Source organism: Eumetopias jubatus, unplaced genomic scaffold, assembly GCF_037043125.1.
Source record: "Eumetopias jubatus isolate StellerSeaLion01/CBP00866 unplaced genomic scaffold, mEumJub1_p1.0 scaffold_4, whole genome shotgun sequence".
NCBI lineage: Eukaryota > Metazoa > Chordata > Mammalia > Carnivora > Otariidae > Eumetopias > Eumetopias jubatus.
The window spans coordinates 69,529,136-69,549,693 of NW_028274810.1; the positions used below are offsets into that span (position 1 = coordinate 69,529,136).

A 20,558-nucleotide genomic window follows, 5' to 3' on the forward strand; every position below is an offset into this window, starting at 1 on the left:
TATGTCCTCACTGATAGGGTGGGGTGCATGGAGGAGACTTCCTCACCTCTGAACAATATTAACTGAAAGACAATCTATGTCCAAAGAGAATAAAAAGGCTCAAACCCTGGGGATTTTAGAAGAACCAAGAGGATTGGCGTGGAGGGATGGGCCTGGTGGGGGATGGGGGGCGTGCTTCTAAGAGGAAAGACACAACTGGGGGAGGTCTGAACAGGACCCCCAGACTGGGCAACGGTCAGGCAGGTGTCAGAGGCCCCGCAGCAGCTCCAGCCCTAGAGGGAGGCTGCCCTGTGCCCAGGGAGCCCCCGCCTCAGCAGCTGCCCCCATGAAGTGCCCTTTAAACAGATGCACTCTAAGCCATGAACAGGCTCAAGCAAACCCCAGTTCTGCGCCTCCTCTCTGCGTGACGCTGGGCCAGTTCTACCGGCTTCAGAAGCATCGCAGTGAGGTCAAGTGACACTATGACTCCAAGCGTCCAGTTCCGTCTGAGTTCTGGAGCAATGGGAGGTGGGGTGGCTTTTCTTGGTATCTGTATCCACCCTCCCATTATCTACCAGCAGAGCTGAGCTGACCAGCGAAGGCTCAGGGCTCTTTGTTTCTGACATCCTGGGTTCTGGCAGGCTCCAGAGAGGAGCAGATGGTAGAGGGGGCAGAATCGGGTTCCACCTGGACATGCCCAGCTCCCTGGAGGGTGTCTGACTCCCCTCTGCGCGGGCCTGACAAGCATTCAGTGACTCTCTGATTGCACACGTCCAGGGAGGGAGCCCTCACTCCCTTACAGAGCCGGACAGTTGCCTGGGAGGGTGTTCTTTGGGCCCAGCTGAAACCTGCCCTCTTCGTCTTGTCCTGCCATGAGTCAGAATCCCACAGCTTGTCCCACTGCCCTGACCCTCACCATGGCCCGCCTCCCCTTCCGCCCCATATTCCAACAACCTGGAACCACGGTGGTGGACCCCTCTTCTCTTTGTGCCCCTGCAAGTGCTCAGTCCTCCCTCGTGAAAGCCCTTCCTTTTAACTCCACAGCCCCTGGAGGCCCTCCCTCCCTGCGGGGCTCTCGATGCTGTGTAAAGGTTTTCGTGCATGTCCCCCCCACCCCGCCCCGGACTGTGATCTCCTCTGGGGTGGGGGCCATGTGTCTCAGCTCCAGCACAGGACTGGGTGCAGGGGAGACGTCCTCTCCGTCCTCCCTGAACTAAAAATGCACCCGACCCTGGCTGGCTGGGGCAACAGGGGAAAGGAAACCCAACTCTGCCAATTTCCCAGGCAGACCTTCCTTGGGAGATCCGAAGCCCCGTGGTACCCCCAGTTGTCTGTCCATCCCCAGGTCCCCCCATCCAGCCCTCCCGTCACATTTCCTCAGGAAAACAAACACCTCCGTCGCTTGGCATCCGGCTGGCTAATCCTGGCAGCTAGATTAGCATTTGAAAGTTTCCCTTGCGTTAATTTCATACAGAACATAAATATGAGCTTGGGACCCTCTTCCAGGAGGAGAAAACTGGAAACCCAGCGGGCTCACTGGAGAGAAAACATGTGTGCTGGCCGAGGGGAGCCTCTGTTACTTTAGAGCCTTTGTGGGAACATCTGGTTCTCCCCTCTGCCCGGCCCCCCAACACTATCTTGAAATTACCCTGTTAATTGGCGTATTCTTCTTGCTGAGGACTCACAACACTTTTCTCTCTGATCTGGTGAACCCTGGAAGGACACACATTGCTGACAATTCCCTGCCCCCCAAATGTGAACACAGGATCCCTCACAGATGCTAAGACTTCAGAGCGAAAGTACTAGAGCATGCAGTGAACTAGGACATGGCTGGATAGAAGTCAGAGCTTGGCCTTTTACCAGCTGTGCGATTTAGGGCAAGTCCTTTCCTCTCTCTGAGGTGCCTCAAAAGGCTGCCACAAGGCTGAAGTGAAAGGACATTTGAGAAGCACAGTGTACCCAGGAGATTCACTGAGTAGGAGCTTGTGTTCGTGTTATCCAATGACGGACTCATAGAGGTGGGAAGACCCATGAGACCATGGAGGGCAACTGAGGCACAGAGAGGGTAAGGAAACTGTCACAGAGCCATGTGGCCATTGAGCGAGGTTTTCTGTCCTAACCCCACAACAGGGTTCTTTGCTCTGCCTTACCCTGCCTTTCCATGTCGGGAGGGTAAATGGGGGCTGCCAGGCTGGCCGGGCCAGCTGATGGGTAGAGGCTAGATCCAGCCTGGGCTCCGTTTGCCGAGTCTGATGCCCTGGCCTGCTTATACCTGGAAGAAGAGGGGCCTTTCCTCTGCACTAACACATCACGGGGCTGTGCCCACTGGGAGCAGGACACTTCCCCTGTTTGTATATGAATGTCCTTTAATGGTACTGTGGCTTGTGGGGTCCGGGAGGCAATCACCAAACCAGCCCCACCGTTTTACAGACCTACAGTCCTCCGCCTGCCCGCCACCACATATGTTTCCTCCATCCCACCCGTCCTGGGAGTCCTGGCTACGTGGGTCCCTCCTCCAGGAAGCCTTCCGTGATATCTACCACCATGCCCCATGTTTTCTTTTCTGGGTTCTTTTTCTCTTTTCTTCTTCCCTCTCTATCTCTGTCTCTTGGTATCTCTGCCCTGTTTTTGTCTTTTTCTTTTTCTGTCTCTTTGCTTTCTGTTTCAGTGTCTCTCCTTTTCCCTCTCTCCCTCCCGCTCTCTCTGAGTCTCTGACAGCCTGTCTCCCAGCCCCTCTCTCCCCCTCTCATCTGTCTGTCTTCTCTCTGTTTCCTTGTGTCCTGGCGCTCTCTCCTTCTCCCGGTCTCTCCCGGGGAGAGTCTCTCTTCCCTCCCGGCCCCTCTGTTTCCTCTCCCCTACTCTGTCCCTGTGGCTCTGCACGCCCCACCCCTCACTGTCCTCCCTCTCTTTCCTCCTTTCCCCGTCCATGTAGCCTCAGCAGATGAAAGGGAACGTGCCTCCCTGCGGAGAGCAGGCCAGAAACAGCTGTCAGTGCTGGAAGGAATGGCTGAGCGGTGGCCAGGAGACCCCAGGAGCCTGGGCAAGCCCCAACACTGTAGGGCCCCCTTGGAAACTTGCCACACCTTCCCTGCAGGTTCCAGGATGGGCGTGGTGACTTTTTCGGAATTTGTGACCTTGGAGGCAAGCCTAGGCCCTGTCTGCCAGCCCCTGGGGACAGCGGGCACGGGGCCCTGACTTGGGCTGGTGCAAGGCCCAAGCTCCTGGGATTGGTGAGATCTGCTGGAGCATCCCCAGGAGGCTGGGCGGGGGCTACCAGGGAAGTGGATCTGTGAGCTCAAGTCTTCTGGGGCTAGGATGAGATCACAACAAGGATATGGAGCAACAGGTCTTGTCATTCATTCATTCAACAAGCATTCACGAAGCCACCGTTGTGGGCCAAACTTGGGCTCAGCCCTGGGGCCAAGGATGAATCAGACGTGGCTCCTGCCCTCGAAAAATTCACAGTCTCCCCTCTGGTGGCTTGTTGGGAACGAGTTCTGACAGGGGCATCTCGGGAGGGCGGGAAGATCGTGCCAGCTGCAGAGTTAACAAGGAAGGCCATGTCTGCAGTGACTCGGGCAGAAGCTGATGGTGACCTGCGCTGGTCAAGCACGGTTAGGAGGAAAAAAATCAGGGGCACTCCGGTCACTGCTTGGTCGAGACAGGGCCCATGTGACTTGGACAACAGAGCTCATTTGAGAGACATCCTGGGAGAGGAGGGTAAGCTGGCTCTCTAGGCTCTGGGGGCTGTCAGGTGGAGATGCCCAGTAGGCTGCCGGACAAACGGGTCTGGGCTAGGGCAGTAGTCGTTCCAGAGTGGTCTGCACTGTATGGTCATTGAAACCACATGGTGGATGACTTGTCCACAGATTGTGGGGGAGCAGGACGCTATGGTAAGGGACGCGGGGCAGTGAGAGGGTTATGAAGAGAAGTGTCGTGGGGTCCTGTGAAGCCAGGCCCAGAGAGGGCAGGGCCGGGGCCGTGCTGGGAGCACAGGCTCAGGAATGGATGGCTGGTCTGTGCCGTCCTGGGCCGGGGGTTCATGGGGGGGCGAGCACTCCCTGGAGCCGTGCGGGAGCTGCCTCTTGCCGGGGCAGGGGAGGGCCGCGGGGTGCAGACGGTGGTCTCTCTGCCCCACAGGGAAGGAAGTGAAGGTGGGTGTGGCTTAGAGAAGGAAAGAAGGGATTTGAAAGACTCATTGCTGATTGCTTCCAACTAGTTTCTCAAAGTATCTGAAGTCTTCTGTTCAGGGTCTTGAGCTGCACCGTGAGGGCCTGGAGCTACTGAGGCTGAGGACATGGATGGGGTGCTGACTGGACCCCGAAACGCTGTCAGGCAGCGCTCGAGATCCAGCTGGAACCCTGTAAGGCTTGGGCCCTTCCAAACACCGCCTCCACCAGCATCAGGAATGTCCCTTTTGGAGCGGGTCACACTGCTCATTAAATACTCTGTGCTGCTCCTGTGCAGCCTGAGGCAGCCTGCTCTCCCTGCTGGTGCTTGAAATCCTCAGGGCAGACCTCTGCTGGGCCTGGAGGCCCTCGCCTTTAAAGGGTCTCCATGGAGGCAGGGAAGGAATTGCCTTTGCTGCCAGGAGTCAGTTCCAAGAACTGTTGGCAGTGAGTTCCTGCAGCCCATGTGCCAAAGGCCACCGTGCCCAGGCCCGGTCCCAGCTCTGTCACACTCGCGGGTTGGGCAAGAGTGGGCACGGCCCTGGGGTCCCGCCGAAGACTGGCTTAGCACGTCACCCAGGAGTGCACGCTGGGCTTCTCCAAAGGACAGTCACTCGTCCTGCCTCATCAGGACCTTACAGCCCCCCGAAGGGATGCATGCCCATTTGACACTCGGGAAGACTGGGGCTGGGGGCAGGAAAGCCACTTGCTCAGGAGACTCATAGCCATTCCAGGAGCTTGGTCTCCGTCCTCAACAGGACTGGGTGAAGGCCAGGGCCCTGGGAGGGAATGTTGATGCCTGCGTGTCTGTGTGTCTCCTGCAGTCAGCTTCCCGGATGAGCCTCACTTGTCCCCTAACCTTATACATGCCGTTCCCCTTATCTGGAACACCCCCCCCCACCCTGTGCCCAACTCTCATCCTCACCTGGCTAATTCTTATCCCACCCTTCAGCTATCAGTGCCTCCTCCAGGAAGTCTGCCCTGCCTTGAGGTTGTGCTTCCCTCCACACAGTACTTAGCCCCGATCAAAAGACCTTGATTCTGAGATCGAGTGCCTGGAACAGGCCCCTGTCTCTTCGCCCCTGGCTAGCACTAGATATCCATTCGCTCAGTGTTTGTCAGATTAATGAACTGAATCGGTAAAGAAAGGGAAGAAGGGAGGGAAAATACATTTTCATCAGGGTGTCTGGAGTCAAACCGAAACCTTCCCCGTAGAGTCTGAGAGCCGGGGGAGCCCGTGGATCCCTCCCTTGTACACAGAGACATTGGGCGTTTGAGCATAATGGATTTGCCCGAGGTCTCAGAGTGAGTGAGGTGGGTCCTGGACTAGAAGCCAGGTCTCTTGTTCCCAGACCAGTGGTCTTTCACGGTGATCCCAAGGTGGACTCCAGGGACAGGGGCAGGCCAGCTCGAGAGTGCAGAAGCCGGCCCAGAGGTGTGCAGGGTGGGCGGCAGAGCGCGGCGGGCTCACCCCCTCCCCCCGCCCCGTCCACCCGCTCTGCAGTCCCAGCCTCACCCCCTCTGTGCCGGAGCCTCTCCGTTCCCGCCCAGCTTGTCCACTGTCTGCTCTCCTCAGACCTCCCTGGGGCTGTCAGCGTGCTGACCTTCCGGCTTCCCACCTGTCACCGCCTGTCACAGGCGATTAGAGTAATGGCACAGGGATTTCCCCCCAGGTTCTGGGCTGAATGGGGAGCGGAGGGGAACATGCTGCCCATGTGAGTGGGGCCGCAGGGCAGGCACACGGGCTAGGAGGCAACAAGGGGCCACGGCCACTCTGCCCCCATCAAACAGGTGGGGAAACCGAGGCCCAGGGAGGGCAAGGGGCTTGCCAGGGTGCTGATTCCCAGCAGAGACCGCCTCCACAGTCACTTAGCCTCCTGAGGACCCTTCCTAACCAGAGGCCGGGAGAGCCTTCTCTGTTCACAGACCTCCTGCCCGAGTCTTGCTGAAGGAGAGCGATTTCTGGGAGCATCTGGGGCCGAGGCCCTCCGTATTCTGAGCCACCAGCCCAGGGCTGGCCTCGGAGTAAGTGCAGCAGAAGTGTGTGTTGGATGAATGATTAAGGGGTTGGGGCAAGATGAAGACCGCCCCCCCCCCAAGCAGGGACCAGCTCGGCGGTGTTCAGCTCCGGCTTTATACCCCTTCTGAGCCACTGCCTCTGTCGGCTGCACCTGCGGCCATTGCAACCACGCACTGCTCTCCCCTTCCCCAGAATCTGACACCTCATGAGCCTTCTGGGGCCACCCTGGGGCCTGGGGTGTAATGGGTCGTCCCTGAATGTTGGATAGAAGGTGAACAAATGAAACCATGAATCCATCCTCTGCCCTGTGGGAGCCTGGTGAGGAGACAGACGTGAACACACAGAACCCACCGCTGTGCTAAGGGAGGGAGCCTTGCGCTGCTGGTGGAACCTACGAAGATAAGCCACAGACCTGTTGAGGGCTTGAGGGCTTCTTGGTGGAGGTTTTCTCGGAGCTGGGCCTTGCATGACCACTGTCGGCCGCTTGTTTCTGTTGTCTGTTTTACACAGGCTTAATTCACTTTATTTTTCCGGTATAAAACTGTGGTGGCCACAGCCGGCACCTGGGACCTGTGCACAGAGACAGCACCACGGGTTATTACAGCCTGGGCCTGGGGTCAGCCTCAGGGTACGAGGCGCAGTGATGCCACAGGCAACACTTGTGACCCTTTGCCACAGGGCCAGCCACCGTTCCCGCCATCCTCCCAACACCTGCAGGCTGCTTTTAGCATCATTCCCACTCCACAGAGAGGAACGGGACACAGAAACTGGGGCATAGGGACATACGACAGGTGAGCAGCAGAGCCAGGATTTGGGCCCATGCCGAGCTGGCTCCAGGACTGTACCGCCTTCGGCATAGGTCCCTGGCCTGAGGCTGTCCCCAGTTGCTGGTGACTTGGCATGTGGCTGAGTCCACTCTGTCTCTCGTGTTCTAGGTCATTTCCTGGGAAACAACACGGTCATCGACGTCCTTCGGCAAGCAGGGCTGGAGGTGTTGCACACACCTGCGGGGCAGACCATCCGCAGGTGAGCAGCTGGGGCATCTGGGGGCACGGGCCTGGCTGGCCTGCTGCCACCGTCCACGAAGCCCGCCAGACCCCGTGCTACATGGCTGGGCTGCACCCTGTCTTCCTGCTCGGGCCTGTGGGCAAGTTGTGAAGAAGCCTCGTAGGGCCCGGCTGTGACCAGGCAGCCAAGAGTGGAGGGGCTGGGCTGGAGGTGAGCGGACTGGGAAGGAAGCTGGGAGGTGAGGCTGGGGGCTGGGGCAGTGGGAGTGGGAAGAGCGTTAGATCCTGAGAGATGCTCAGGATTTAGAGCCTGGTGAGCAGGGGGGTGGAAGGACTCTGCAGGATACCTGGGGTGCTGCCTAGAGACCTGGGGGATGCCCGGCCCCACCCCCCCTTTCTTTGACCGCACCTCTTGGCTGTGCCCCCCTACCCCTGACTTTCCCACCAGGGCACACCTACTCTACTCAAATAGCCATCACTGGGCATCTGAGGGGTTCCTATCCCCCCCTAGGCCGGGTGTCCCCCGAGGGCAAGGGCCAGCTGGGCCCACTTGTGGCCCACGGTGCCAGGGCGGGCCTGATGGGCATTAGCCCATGCTGGGCAGCTCTGGGGGGGGGGGCAATGACAGGATGTTCGAACTTGGGGGTTCCATGCAGCCCGCACTCCAACCGTAATGCAGGAACGTGCTTCACTAGCCCACAAAGGTGACCACAGTGCAGTTTCAGCCCCTGTCTCTGACATGACATATGAGCCAGAGTCAGAAAAAAGTTTGAACAATCATAGCGAATATTTATTGATGGTTCACGGTACACCAGGCTCTCAGCATTTTTAGCTCATTGAATCCTTACAACACCTCCATGAGTTAGTAACTATGAGTATCCCCATCTTAAAATTGAGGAACTTGAGGCCCAGAGAGGTAAAGTCACTGGCAGAGGGATACACAGCTCATGTAAATGGCAGTCTGGCTCTAGAGCCTCCCTAAACTCCTAACCATTCCCCGTCCCCTCTCTGGGGACTGGAGGTGGGCTTGGAAGTGGGAGTGCTCAGGAATGACTGAGGCTTTGCTCCTTGCTCTGCAGAGATGAGGCTTGCCCCCCCTTGCCCAGGGCTTTGAGCCTCTGGTCTCCTAGCTCTGGGCCAGTGCTCACCCTTGTCTCCATGGCTCTTCTAGAAGAACTTAAAAACTCCCTCACATTGGACTCCTTCCTCTTCTGACCATCTGAGTCAGCCTGATGAGACTGTTCCTCCTGCATGTTTGAGTGCAGCGTGAAGCAGTTTGCCCTGGGCCAGCACAGGGGTGTGCTGGAGGAGTGAGAGGCCCAAGGCAGCCTCGCTCGGGGACAAGGCATTCCTCACGCTCCCCTACATAGCCCCAAGGACTTCATCTCGGAGCTCATTGTGTCTGCCCAGGCCAGGCAGGGTGGGCAGAGAGGCCGGTGAGGCTGCCTCAGCTCCTATTCATCTCGGAGCCCAGGCATTAGAGGAAGGTCCCCCGCCTCTTCCCCTCCCTGCCCGGCTCCGCTCTGAGAGCTCTCAGGCTGAGTCTCCAGCACACGATGAAGTCCCGGGGTCGGGGCGGGGGGGCCCGAGGGGCTGGGATGCTGAGGAGACCCCAACAATAAAAGCCATCCTCGGCCACAGGTGTTTCCTGGATCCATCTTTTTGTCCGCCTGTTTTGAATTATCTCCCTAGCAGCTGCAACATCTCCTGGTCCCTGGGAATCTGGGGTTGCTGTGGGGGCTGGGGATGGACAAGCTGAGCTGATGGCCTTCTCTCCTTCAAGGAGGGAGAAGCCCCTCACCCCATCGTGCATGCAGGAGTGGAGGACAGGCTGTATGCCGCCTCGGGTGTCACCGTACCTTTATGGTCCCCATGACACATCCAGCCTTCTGCCAGGGTCCGACCGAGGTCCTCCAGAGAAAGTCCGCTCAGGCGCCAGAGAGGAAAGAATAAAAGGGAGACGAGCAGAGGATGTTCCTGGGCCAAGACACGTGTATATAGAGCACTGTATGGAATGTGAATTCCACGAACACACACCTAATCAATGCTTTAGTGCCTACTATGGCCAAGTCCCTTTGCTGGCAGGCCAACGTTAAAGAAATGCTTGTTATGTGCCAGGCACTGTGTTAAGACCTCATCTTATTGAACCTCGTGGTAAGCTTATGAAGTAAGTGGTATGACTACTCCCATCTTACAGCTCCCTGAAGCTCCAGACCACCGTGGCACCTGCCCTTGGTCACACAGCCTGTGAGCTGCAGAGCCCAGGTGTGAACCCATGTCTGTCTACCTCTAGCCGGAGCTCTAACTTGCTGAACACTGTCCCACCTCCCCAGAAGGGTGTTCAGGAGGTAGATGTTGAATGCACGGATGGGTGGTTGGATGAATGACACGAGTAACCACATTAATACTTAATAATATTTAATGAATAATGTTCATTACTAAAACATTTCAGCTGCTAACTATGAGCGAGTCAGTGTTCTAAGGGCTTTGCCTGTGTTAACTTATGAAATCCTCATGATGCCCCTCGGAAGCACGGGCTATGGGATGAGGCACAGCACAGTTAGTCACTTGCCCCAAGTCCCTCAGCCAGAGTTTGTGGAATGAAAGACCCTGACGAAGGTCAGATATGCCCCCAGAGACCTGCCCATGGCTCCCGCCCTCCGCTCCCACGAGTCTGGGCTCAGATGTCACCTGGCAGTGACCAGACCCCCTTGCATGCCTAGCACCTTCCACCCGCCCTCCTGGCCTCCTCCAGGGCTCCCACCGTCTGCCATCCTTACTGTCCATCTTCTGCTTCGGAGAGGGAGCTCAGAATGGACAGGGACCTAGTTTAGACTGCTTTTGCCCAACTCCTAGAAGAGTGCCCGGCGCAGGGAGTCCCTCAGTGAAAGGAGTCAGAGCTCCCTCTATCTCTAGATGGCACACACCCTGGCCTGGGGTGGCAGGGGCACCCAGCATTTCCTCCTGCGGTGACAGCCTTCCCGCTGGGTGGCATTCGCTGTTGTGCATGAGTGACACATTCCCACACGTGCGCCTCACGTGCTCTTGCCCCTTTCCAGCCCCGCCACCCAGAGCCCTGCGCCGCCCCCCGAGGGGACCTCGGCGAGCCCAGACCCAGCCACCCCTGCCGCCGTCGCCATCCCGGCAGCGCCCTCAGCCGCCCCCACCGCCCCGCCTGAGGAGGAAGACCCGGCCCTGTCCCCACACCTCCTGCTCCCCGACAGCCTCAGCCAGCTGGAGGAATTTGGGCGGCAGAAAAAGTGGCACAAGAGGCAGAACAAGCAGCAGCGGCCACGGCAGTTCAATGACCTGTGGGTCCGCCTCGAGGACAGGTGAGCGGCAGCGGGGCGGGCCCGTCTGGGGCTGGCCACCTCTCCCAGCCGGCCTCAGACACATATGCACACACCCCGGAGCCGGGGTCTCTCTCCTCCAAGAGCCCTGCTCGGAGGAAGTGGGCCAGGTGGGTACTTGAGCAGAAACTTATGGGATAGCTTGACCCTCCCCCCGCCTTCACAAAGGCTCCTCCTGGTCATTCAGCAGGGCTTACAGAGCATGCTCACATCTGATTTTTTCATTTTTATTCTCAAAATGAGAGCAAGTACACTTCTTTCCATTTTAAAGGTAAGGGAATAGAAACTTCCCTAAGGTGCACTGGACAGAAGTCTGCTTTGCCTTTAGCTTCCCTGGATGCACCTGGGGTGCACAGCAGTCTCCTTTTGTCCCACGGGCCAGACGGTGACACTAAGAGCGAGTAGAGCAGGCTGGCTACCTGGAAAGGCTGTGAGCTCCCTGTCCCTGGAAGGTCTGAGTGGCTGACACCCGGGCAGGGAGGGTGCAGGGGGTCCCACTCTGCAAGAAGAGATGGCAGGGGCTGACCACTGCCCTTACTGCTAATCCTCCATCTCGGCAGGGGGTGGGGGGGATCTGTGGTGAACAATGGTGAGCATGGGCGGGTGCAGAGATCATCCTGCTGTGCCAATACCTGTCTGTCCCCTGCCTGTGTGCTCCTGCCACCCCTGTGCCACCCTCTCAGCCTGTCACCAAAGCTCCTGCTGTAACCAGGATGCCATCTCCCAACTTCTGCCTGCAGGCTCGGTACAGAACAGTCTCCCTAGCTTCCGCGTTGGCGGGTAGGAATCTCCGTGTGTAGTGAACAGTGTCACCCTGTCAGTGAAGGTCAGAGTCCTACCCACTGTGGTAGCCCAGCCCTGGACCTCGTGCCCCAGAAGTGGGCCTTTGGAGACTTGGAGTCTCCCCTGAGCCCTAAAGACCATCATCTGGGATTTCCTCCACATTCCCAGAAAGAATCATCTGGGGTACCTGTAAACAAACAAATGTCCAGGCCCCACTGCAGACCTCATAAATCTGACCCTGCACCGCATGGGCCTGGGGAGTTGTGTGTTTGAGCCCTTGGGTTGAATGTGCACTCGAGAGTCTTCTCAGCAGCTTTGGGGAACATGGACCCAGTTCTGCATTTACAGGCTGCGGGGCAGGGGGTCTGTCCAGGGTCACACAAGCCATCAGGGGCTGCCTCCTGCCCTGTCGACTTCATGGTCCTCCTGCAGCCAGGTCTCTGAGTCAATGACAAAACGTTGACACAGTCCAGTCCACTCTCCTAAAGTCTGGGAGGTGCACTATTCTACAAAGACTTCCAGCAAATAGGAGTGGAGCCCATTGCTCCTTTGGGCTTTGGTTTCAAAGCATCTGACTTGGGTTAGTGGGAAATGCACTTGTTTGGAGCCCTGGCCAGCCTGGCCCCCCAAAGGCAGAGGCACCGCTGGAGCTGTATTAGCGGGGACATGTTTGGCTCACATGCCCGGCATGGGCCGCTCCCTCCAGCCCGGGAGCGCGGGCAGGGAGTTGCATCAGAGAGCCACTTCTTCAGCACTGGGGACGGCCTGCAGCCTCCCAGGGAGCAGCGGGGCCAACAGAGGCGCTGGGGGCCCATAGAAAGCTCCAGTTGGGAGGGTGACTCAGGGCCCTTGTCAACCTGCTGGGGCAACCAGGAGACACAGCCAGGGGTGGGCCCAGCCCATGAGGGGCCAGGGAGCTGGCTGTCAGCTCCAGCAACAGACCCCCGACCCTAACTGCTTCTGAAAGGTAAATTTCGGCAAACGACTCCAAACAGTTTCCTTTTCACAACACGTAACTCTGAAACACAGAGCCTGGTTTCAGGAGAAGAAAATAGCTTTTCTTTGGCAAGCGGGAGCCCTTTCTCCAACCTAACAGGTAAATTGTGGTTGGCTAGCTTTCTTCCGTCTGGTGGGGTTGGAGAAGGAAGTTTCCACGAATGGGCACCCCGTTTGAGTTCTCGATGCTTCTCAGGGAAGCAGGCCCTGAGCTCCTTGAGAGGCCTAGGTGAGGGTGCAGCTTCTGTCACTCCCAGGGGACTCACCCCACCCACCTGGGGTTTCCAAGTTTCCGGTCCTCTGCGGGGGAGCAGAGGAGAGCTCTCCAAGGGGGAACCTAAGGCCCATTTGTAGCCACTCTAACAAAACCATTTTCCTTGGAGCTGTGATTCCATTCCAAGTTTTCTTGTTTTCTTCCTCCCAAATCCTGCCAGAGCCATCCATCACCTCTCCCAGCTCCTGCTCCACCTGTGACCACCCCTTGCCCGAGCACACTGCCCCCAGCAGCTTGAGATTCTTCGGTGCTCCCTGCCACCGCTAGGGATGCAGATCTGTGGTCTCCCCTCCGGCCCGAGGCCGCCCTTCCTGCGGGCCCTGTCCTGGTCGGGCTGTACGCCACCCTCAGCGGGCCATGCCTGGCTCACCGCCCACCTTTGTTCTTGCTTTTCTCTCTGCCGGCGGTGGGCGCGAGGGGACATTGGCCGAGCTCCCGCTCTGTGCCCGGCACCGCAGCAGGCTCCTATGTCCTCATGCCTCGGGTCCTGTCAGGAGTCTGGGAAGTAAGCTTTGTTTGACAAACAAGGAAACTGAGGCCCAGCGAGGTCAGGTAACTCGTGCAAGACCACACAGCAAGTGAGCTGCAGAGTCAGAGCGCACACCCAGGTCTGTCTAACGCTGAGGCTCACATTCGCCCGTGGCCACGCAAATGCCCCTCCTGCTGTCACCTCCAAGCAACTCCTCTCTCCTCACCGGCTGTGTCCCTTCTCTCCTCCCCCACACCCCACAGCCCCCGCAGGAGCCCCCTCACTCACACGGCCTGCGATTCCTCACTTGTGTTTCAAGGCCTGGGGGCCCTGGGCACCAGATCTGGGTTGGACGACTGTGGCCACCAGGGGCCTCGCTGGGGGTTTGCTGAGCCTCCCCTTGCCCCTCAATCCCTGAGACAGAAACACCCCAGAGGAAGTTTAGGGAAGCCGCAGCCCTTGGCAGGGTGATTTACGAGGACCCCCGGAAAGGGCCAAGCATGTGTCTGCAGACGGCTGTGCTGCAAGCACGGAACTCCGAGGGAACCCCCAGGGAATCCCCACGTTGGAGGGCCAGGAGGCGGGCAGCAGGGCAGGGCTCGCTCCCACTGGCTGTGTGCCATATGGGACCTGTGACAATCCTCGGTCTCTCTTTTTGGGCAGTTAGGGCCTTGGTTGGTCTCCGAAGGTCATGCTAGCTCTGCTGCTCTCCCTGTCCACGGCTGGGGTACGTGTGCGCACGATGGGGGTGGAGGGGTGCATAAACAAGGGAGCAGAGTGCTGGGCCGTCAGGACAGAAGGGCAGTGGCAGGGAAGGGAGCTCCTTCCAAGGGCTGGGCGTGGCTGGAAGTAAGGCACAGGTGCGCATCAGTGTGGACAGACCCAGGGCCTTGTGGGTGCACCATGCAGGACCCACACACTCACACATGCACAGCGTGTCATTGTCCTTCTGGGCCTAGATTTCCCTGGGGTTTGAGCCGGTGGCCAGGGCCCCCTCGAAGGGGAAAAGACAGTGTTCTAACCCCTCGGCCCCTGGGAGGGCTCTGCACACCTCTGGCTGGCCCACCCGTCCTGCCCCAAGCTCCCCAGCGCCAGTTTCTCTCAGTAAAGCCAGACCTTCTCCTCAGAGGGTCCAGCGTGGTCAGCGTCTCTGTATGAGGCCAGAATGCCATGGGATTAGAGGTAGAAGACACCCCATGAGAAAGGGGAAACTGGATCACTCCATGAATAAAAGCACAGACAAATGCAGGCAGAATGGGCTTCAGCGCCCAGCTCTGCCCTGTGCTTGCTTTGCGGATAGAGAGGAAATGAAGGGATGCTTATAAAGTGGTAAGCTGGCACCAGACCGCCGCTGGTGGGACTCTTGGGCTGGCCTCAGATGCCACTCTCCCCGACCCCAGCAAGAGCTGCTCGTGGGTCCCTAGCGCCTCTTAGGCTTCAAGCCTTCAGTGAGCCACTGGGTGGGTGCCGCCCACTCCCCCCTGCTTAACAGGAGCACACTGGCCACACACTGGTGGGGACTAGAGCAGGGAAAGTCTCAGGCCACGGCCAAGCAGGGACAGCTTCCCAACACAGTGTCACCGAAGGAGCCCTAGAGCCCCGGTCAGTGTTCCTGTGCCTGCAAAGGAATCGGTCAGCCGGGGCCGTGGGGAAGATGAGGGCATTGCCAGCAGAGAAGGCCGTGAGGCCAAAGGCCTGGAGGTGGGCATGGGCCTTTGACATCGGGACATCGGGCTGTGGGCAAAGCCCGCTTGGCTCTGAGAGGCTGAGGCCAGACCAGACTGGCAGCGGAGTCTCCTCCAGCCGGGCCACATCAAGAGCTGCACCCCCAGGCAGTAGGACCGCCTGTCAGCGGGGCCCTGCACGCCCAAGCCCCATCTCCACTCTGTCTCCCCGGAAGCCTTGGAGGAGGTCGCCCAGAGCACAGCCAGCAGCCCTTTGCATTGGGAAGAAGGCCACCACCTTCCGAGGCCCGGCCTCGAGAGAGGAGGCTCTGTGCCACGAGGGGTGCCCAGAGCGGAGGCCTCAGTGGGCAGACAGCTGACACTGTCTCAAGCGGCAACCCTCCTTCTCTGTGCTTTACACCTTCAGCTTCTGCCTAAGATCTCCCTCCTGGCTTCTGCTGCTAGAAAACATTTTAAAATGCATGGGTCTGTTCCTGCTCCTTCACTGTACACATAGGGAAACTGAGGCCTAGAGGGCAGGACTTGCCCCAAGTCACACGGCAAACAGGGACATAAGGCATTCTAGAACAGGGCTTCAGCCTTTCACCCAAGCAGTGGGGCCCTTCCCCATGCGAGGGGCCCTGTCGGCTCAGAGCAGACTCGGCCCCTTGGTGCCAGCCGTCTGCAGAGCCTGGGAACACTCAGTGTGTTTGGTTTGGCTTCGAGGCCATTTTGCCATGAGACAGTTTCCCCCTGTATGGGCGTGGGGGCGTGGGGGAGGGGGATCTGGGCCTGGGGACTAAGCTTTGTGAGCAGAGTGGGCCGGGGAGGCAGGGGCATCTGGAGGGGCTTTCCTCCCCCCACCCCATTTCCCTGGGACTCTTTCCAAGCAATAAAACCCCTGCTCGGGCTCCAAGGGGGAATGTGCATCTTTGGTTTTCAAAGTGTGAGAGCAAATGCTTTTGGGCGCCTTCCTCAGCGAGACATAATTTTCATAACTCCTACTTGATCTTCCCTCTGATGGCAGGGCTGGCTGCAGCCAGTCTGGGCCCCTCTCTGGGCACCCCAAGTGGCACAGAGCCTCCTCTCTTGAGGCTGGGCCTCCTAGCCTCCTGGCTGCTCAGGCTGAAAGGACAGGGCAGGCACTAGGAAGGGACCGTGGTGGACACTTTGTGTAGCCTGTGGAGTTTCTCTTCATTAGAAGAGAAAGGGAGAGAAAGGGCTCAGGCAGTGGCTTGGGCACAGGCTTGACCCTCCCGGGGCCGAGGCCACATGGGCCTCACCTCCCACCCCGGCGAGCCTCCACACACAGCTTCTCCGGGTCTCAGCAGGAAGCACCACGCTGACCCCTGTGCCCTCTGACGGGTGTGCCTCTGTACCCCGATCCCCTGCAGGCTGTCCCTTCATCCTGGAAATGGGGACAATGAGGTGACACGTGTACAGCATCGCAGTCTCTACGGGCTCCTAGGAAATGCTTCACAAGTGGAGGACGCTGTTAGCGGGAGAGCTACACACACAAACATTCTAACGACGATGCTAAACACAAAGCCGTGTCGTGCTTCCAGTGCGCGGGGCGCTGCTCAAAGCACTTCCCACGCAGGAGCCCGTTCAGGCCTCCTCTGCCGAAAGAGGTACCTGTGTAGGACCCGGCAGCATCAATGAGACACACACAAGGTTCCTTGGGAAACTTAACTCTCCCTGGAGGCCTTAAGGGGAAGGAGAACCCACCAGAGAGGCCTCCAAGAGAGGGGATATTGAGCCAGGCCTTCAGACATGGGTGGGAAATGGCAGCAGGAGTCAGTGTGACTGGACAGGGTGACACGTACTGGCGGAGGCAGGAAAGGCGAGGTCGGCCGGCCCCCGAATGCGTGAGGGGTCTCAGTGCTCAGCTGGCCGCTACAGGCTGGGGCATCATCTGCCAGATACTGTGTGTCGTCGGGGGCAAAGCCTCCTGGTCTACCCCTCTTCTGTTCCACAGGCACACTCTCTACCTAGGAGCACCTTCCCTCTGTCCATGATGCATGACATGCTGTTGCTCCCTCCTCTCCTGATGGCCCCTCTAGGAGTTTCTAAAGACAGAGGAACACAGTACACAGCAACTGTAGATGCCAGGCTGAGAAGAACCTCATGTGAGGAGGTGGCAGGTTCTCGTGGCTGGAGCATGACCAGGATAGAGAACGAGGGACAGGCCAGGAGCGAGGACCTTCTTGACTGAGGGCATGTGGACACCCACTCCCAGATTAGAGGTCTCAGCCCACTCGGAGGCAGGGGTGTACATGGTGACCCCGGGCTCCCCTGTACACCCACCCAAGGCTGAGGCTGAGCCAGGCTGTGTGAGAGGCGTCTGGCCGGGATGGCAGTGGGGCTGGATCTTTGTGGTGATGATCATAGAGCTCACAGTGATTATGGCCAATTGTTGGGACCCTATGCCGAACCCATGGAAGGGCAGGCCAAGGTAGAGCAGGGGACTCCCTGAGGATCCAGCGAGTGAGCAGCCTCCTGGGGAGGGGCATTAAGCACTGGAAAACGGGGCAGCGTCCCACGTGGAGGAGGCTGCTCACACCAAACACACCCAGGGAAGGGCAAGCTTCCTGCCCGTGCATCACCTGCTAGCGAGCACCTACTATGTGCCTGGTTCCGATCCCAGCCTTCGTGTGAGTCCTGGAGCAAGTTACTTAACCTCTTCCTGCCTCAGTTTCTCCCTAAGTAAAATGGGGATAAGAGTCAGACCTGCCTCCTAGTGTTGCCATGAAGTATGTACTAGGTGTTGGCCCAGAGCTGCCACAGGCTGGGGGTAAGTATTTCTCTGGCCACCGGGGGCACCCTCAGCCACGTGCAAGGGTAGACTCTTGTCTTCAGGCAGACTGCTCTGTCACCTCTTCCAGGAGGCCTTCCTGGCCTTGCCCTGGACAGGGACCCCTCTTTGTGCCCCCTGCCCGGCCTCCCCTCCCACCCTTGTACCCCTGCTGTGAAGGGACTTGTCAGGTCCTCTGTCTGCATCTCCACCTGCTTCCCCGACCCAGGGCTCCACGAGAGCAGGTGGGGCCCAGCGCCCCCTGGGCCTCCAACTCTTTCTTCATCCTGGAGCCTTCTACCCGTATGGCCTCTCTGGGTTATATGCCTGTGTCTTTGTCTGTCCTTGTCTCCTCTCCTCCTCTGTCCCTGGCCCTCTCTTTGTTGGCCATGTGCTCTCTCTCTCCTTCCAGGACTTGAGCCGCTTACCTGGTCCTGCACCCCATCTGGTCCCTGTCCTCCCCTGCACTTCCCCACGGCACCAGGCTCTGGCCTCAGCCAGCAGGCTCGTTCCGCACTCAATCTCCCTATTTCTCTGTCCCTTCCTCCCTCCTTCTTTCGCTCCCTCTCTTCCATAGGTTCTCTTGAGCCAACGATCTCACCCATTCCCTCCAAAACTGGCTTCTCTTTTTATGAGTTCATGAAGGATCACAGGTTTCCCTCAACCTCCCTGGACTTGTGTAGAGGGCAGCTGCCCCGGGGCTGCCCCGGGTGCTGGCCCTGCTTCTCCTGGGACCCGGTGCCATTTAGCCTCCCCGAGCCCCAGCCCTCTCATCTGGGGGAAGGGGGTGATGAGACCCACTGTGAAGGTTGGTTTTGAGGCCAGAGAGACCCTCAGGACCTGGGAGCTGTGATCAGGAGGGCCGGGAGATGGTAGGGTGGTCCGTGTGGTTGGCTTCCCGTCAGTTTCGGGCTGGGTGGGCACAGTGGCAGGAGAGTGCCTGCGCACACAGGCCTGGAGGCTGACTGCCCCAGCGTGACCCCAGACCCAGCTCCTCCGTGTCACTTTCATCCTTTCTGCCCTGGGACCTGTGTCGAGTGGTCACACTTGAAGCCTGTAGCCTCGGGAGCGCAGCCGGCTGGCTGTGTGGCTCTGGGTCGCTCATTTTCCCTGCACAGCCCCTCGTCTCCTTCTCCATTTATAAGAAAATAGATTCCCTAAAGTCGCCTAGAACCCCAGGCCACAGCCCAGGACGAGGCTACTGAGCGGTCACGCCGCGGTTCTCCCGCTTTCTCTCTCCCTCTAGCACGGCCGCCTCACCGCCCCCGCCGCCCCTGCAGCCTACGCACAGCTCCGGGACAGCAGGGCCCCCCTTGCAGCCCTCAGAGCGGCTTCAGCAGCGGGAAGAGCCAGGCCCCACCAGCAGCTCTGCGCCCCGCTGCCCACAGCCCACCCTGGGCCTCCTCCCCGCCATCCTGGCCAGCGTTGCAGCCCCCCTCCTGCGGCACGCCCTTGGGCCCTCCTGACCTTGGCCACCAGTGCAGAGAAGCCAGAGAAACCACAGGAGGGTCTGTGGCTACACCCCACTGCCCCTGCCACCACGTCCAGGGTGCCTGACACCTCACGGGCAGTCCAGACGGGATCCGTTAGAACACTAGAGCTTTATTGTACCCAAGTTACATCTTCTTTTTTGTAGAAGGATCTTAATTTCCCATAGTGCTATGGGGCTCTTTTGTAAAATATGTGTCCATATTAAAAAAGAAAAATGTATTTATTCTACCGATAAAACTATTTTTATGTGGCCTATGTTAACCCTTTAAGTAGCCCCAACGCCAACCCAGGAAGTGAACCCAGGCTGCCAGGATGTCTGCAAACCTCAGGCAGACCGTGGCTTTGAACTGGCTTGCTCCTAGACCCGCAGAAGCCTCCGGTGTCTGGGTTTGGCTTCTCCCACCATGGGGATCTCAGAGAGAGGGGCAGGCAGACAGGCTTAGCTTTTGTGAAGCTGGATCTGGGAGCCAGAGATGTGAACGCTGACGATCCTTCCCTCCCCTGGATGCATCCTAAGGTGGGAAGATACTTTAGGAAAGAATGCTGCTATTTTGAAAGCCCTGAGTGTCTGTGAACTGGCCTTCCAGAGCTCTTGGTAAGTGTTTGGACCAAAGCACGGGGGTGGGGGAGGGATGGTGGTGCTGAGGGGGTCATCCCCCAGCCCTCTGTGACAAATGGTTAAGTTGAGACCCAAAGAGAAGAAGGTGGTTGCCCAAGGTCATGCAGCAAGTGGGAGAGCCGGGATGTGAATCCGGACCTCTCTGTTCTGGTTTCATTAATCTTCTATAAGCTTGGCTTATAGAAGAGCCTCTTGATGTCATGGCCAAACAGAGTGAGCTGGGCCAAAGGACAGGTGTGGGCACAAAAAGGCAATTTTAGGGACTGAGGCTCTAGGAGTCGCGTGGTAATAACAATCCTAATGTAAGCCACCATTTGTCCAAGGCCTGCATCGTGGCAGGCATTTTGCACACTCACTTTATCACTGATCCTCATGCCAGTTCTGTGCGATGTGATTGCCCCCATTTCACAGATGAGGAAACTGAGCCCCCCAAAAGGATAAATGGACTTGCCTAAGGTCACCTGGCTGGGACATGACCCCAGATCAGTATGATTCAGAAGCAATGCTTGTCCCCTGGACCATATTTTGCCATGTTCTTTCTGCACAGGGAAGCTCCGCAGAAGGCAGATCTCACCCAAATGGGCCAGCACAAGCTCCTTGCTCCAACCAAAGAGACCTACTGGCCACAGTCACTCATGTCGGCCCCTCTGAGCGAAGGGCTCTGGCAACAGTGTGGACCACGTGTCCCATGCCCCAACATGTCTTATCTTGGAGCCAGTGAGAGGCTTTCCTATCAAATCAGAGGCTGGTGGGTGGGGGAATCTGGGCAGGCAGGCAACTGAGACTTAGGGAAACTGACCTCACTCCTCTGCCTCCAGGGTGGTAACTGAGATAGCACAGGACCCAGGTTGGCTGCCTCCTAGCCCTAAGTCCTCACTGGGCTGGTGGCTCGTCAGTTACTGAGTTTTGGAACCCACGAGCAGAAAGGGCCCCTCATTTGACA

At 58.4% G+C, this 20,558-nt stretch overlaps 1 protein-coding gene across 1 annotated transcript in view; it reads left to right on the plus strand.

Moving 5' to 3' along the window:
- The window catches only part of TRABD2B (TraB domain containing 2B), a 202,463-nt gene extending 183,492 nt beyond the window's left edge, over positions 1-18,971 (plus strand). Inside the window, exons 5-7 of the mRNA XM_028106891.2 lie at positions 7,104-7,194; positions 10,235-10,507; positions 18,752-18,971. Coding sequence (XP_027962692.1) covers positions 7,104-7,194; positions 10,235-10,507; positions 18,752-18,971 — 584 coding nt within the window. The remainder of the gene's footprint in view (positions 1-7,103; positions 7,195-10,234; positions 10,508-18,751) is intronic.
- Positions 18,972-20,558: the final 1,587 nt, after the last annotated feature.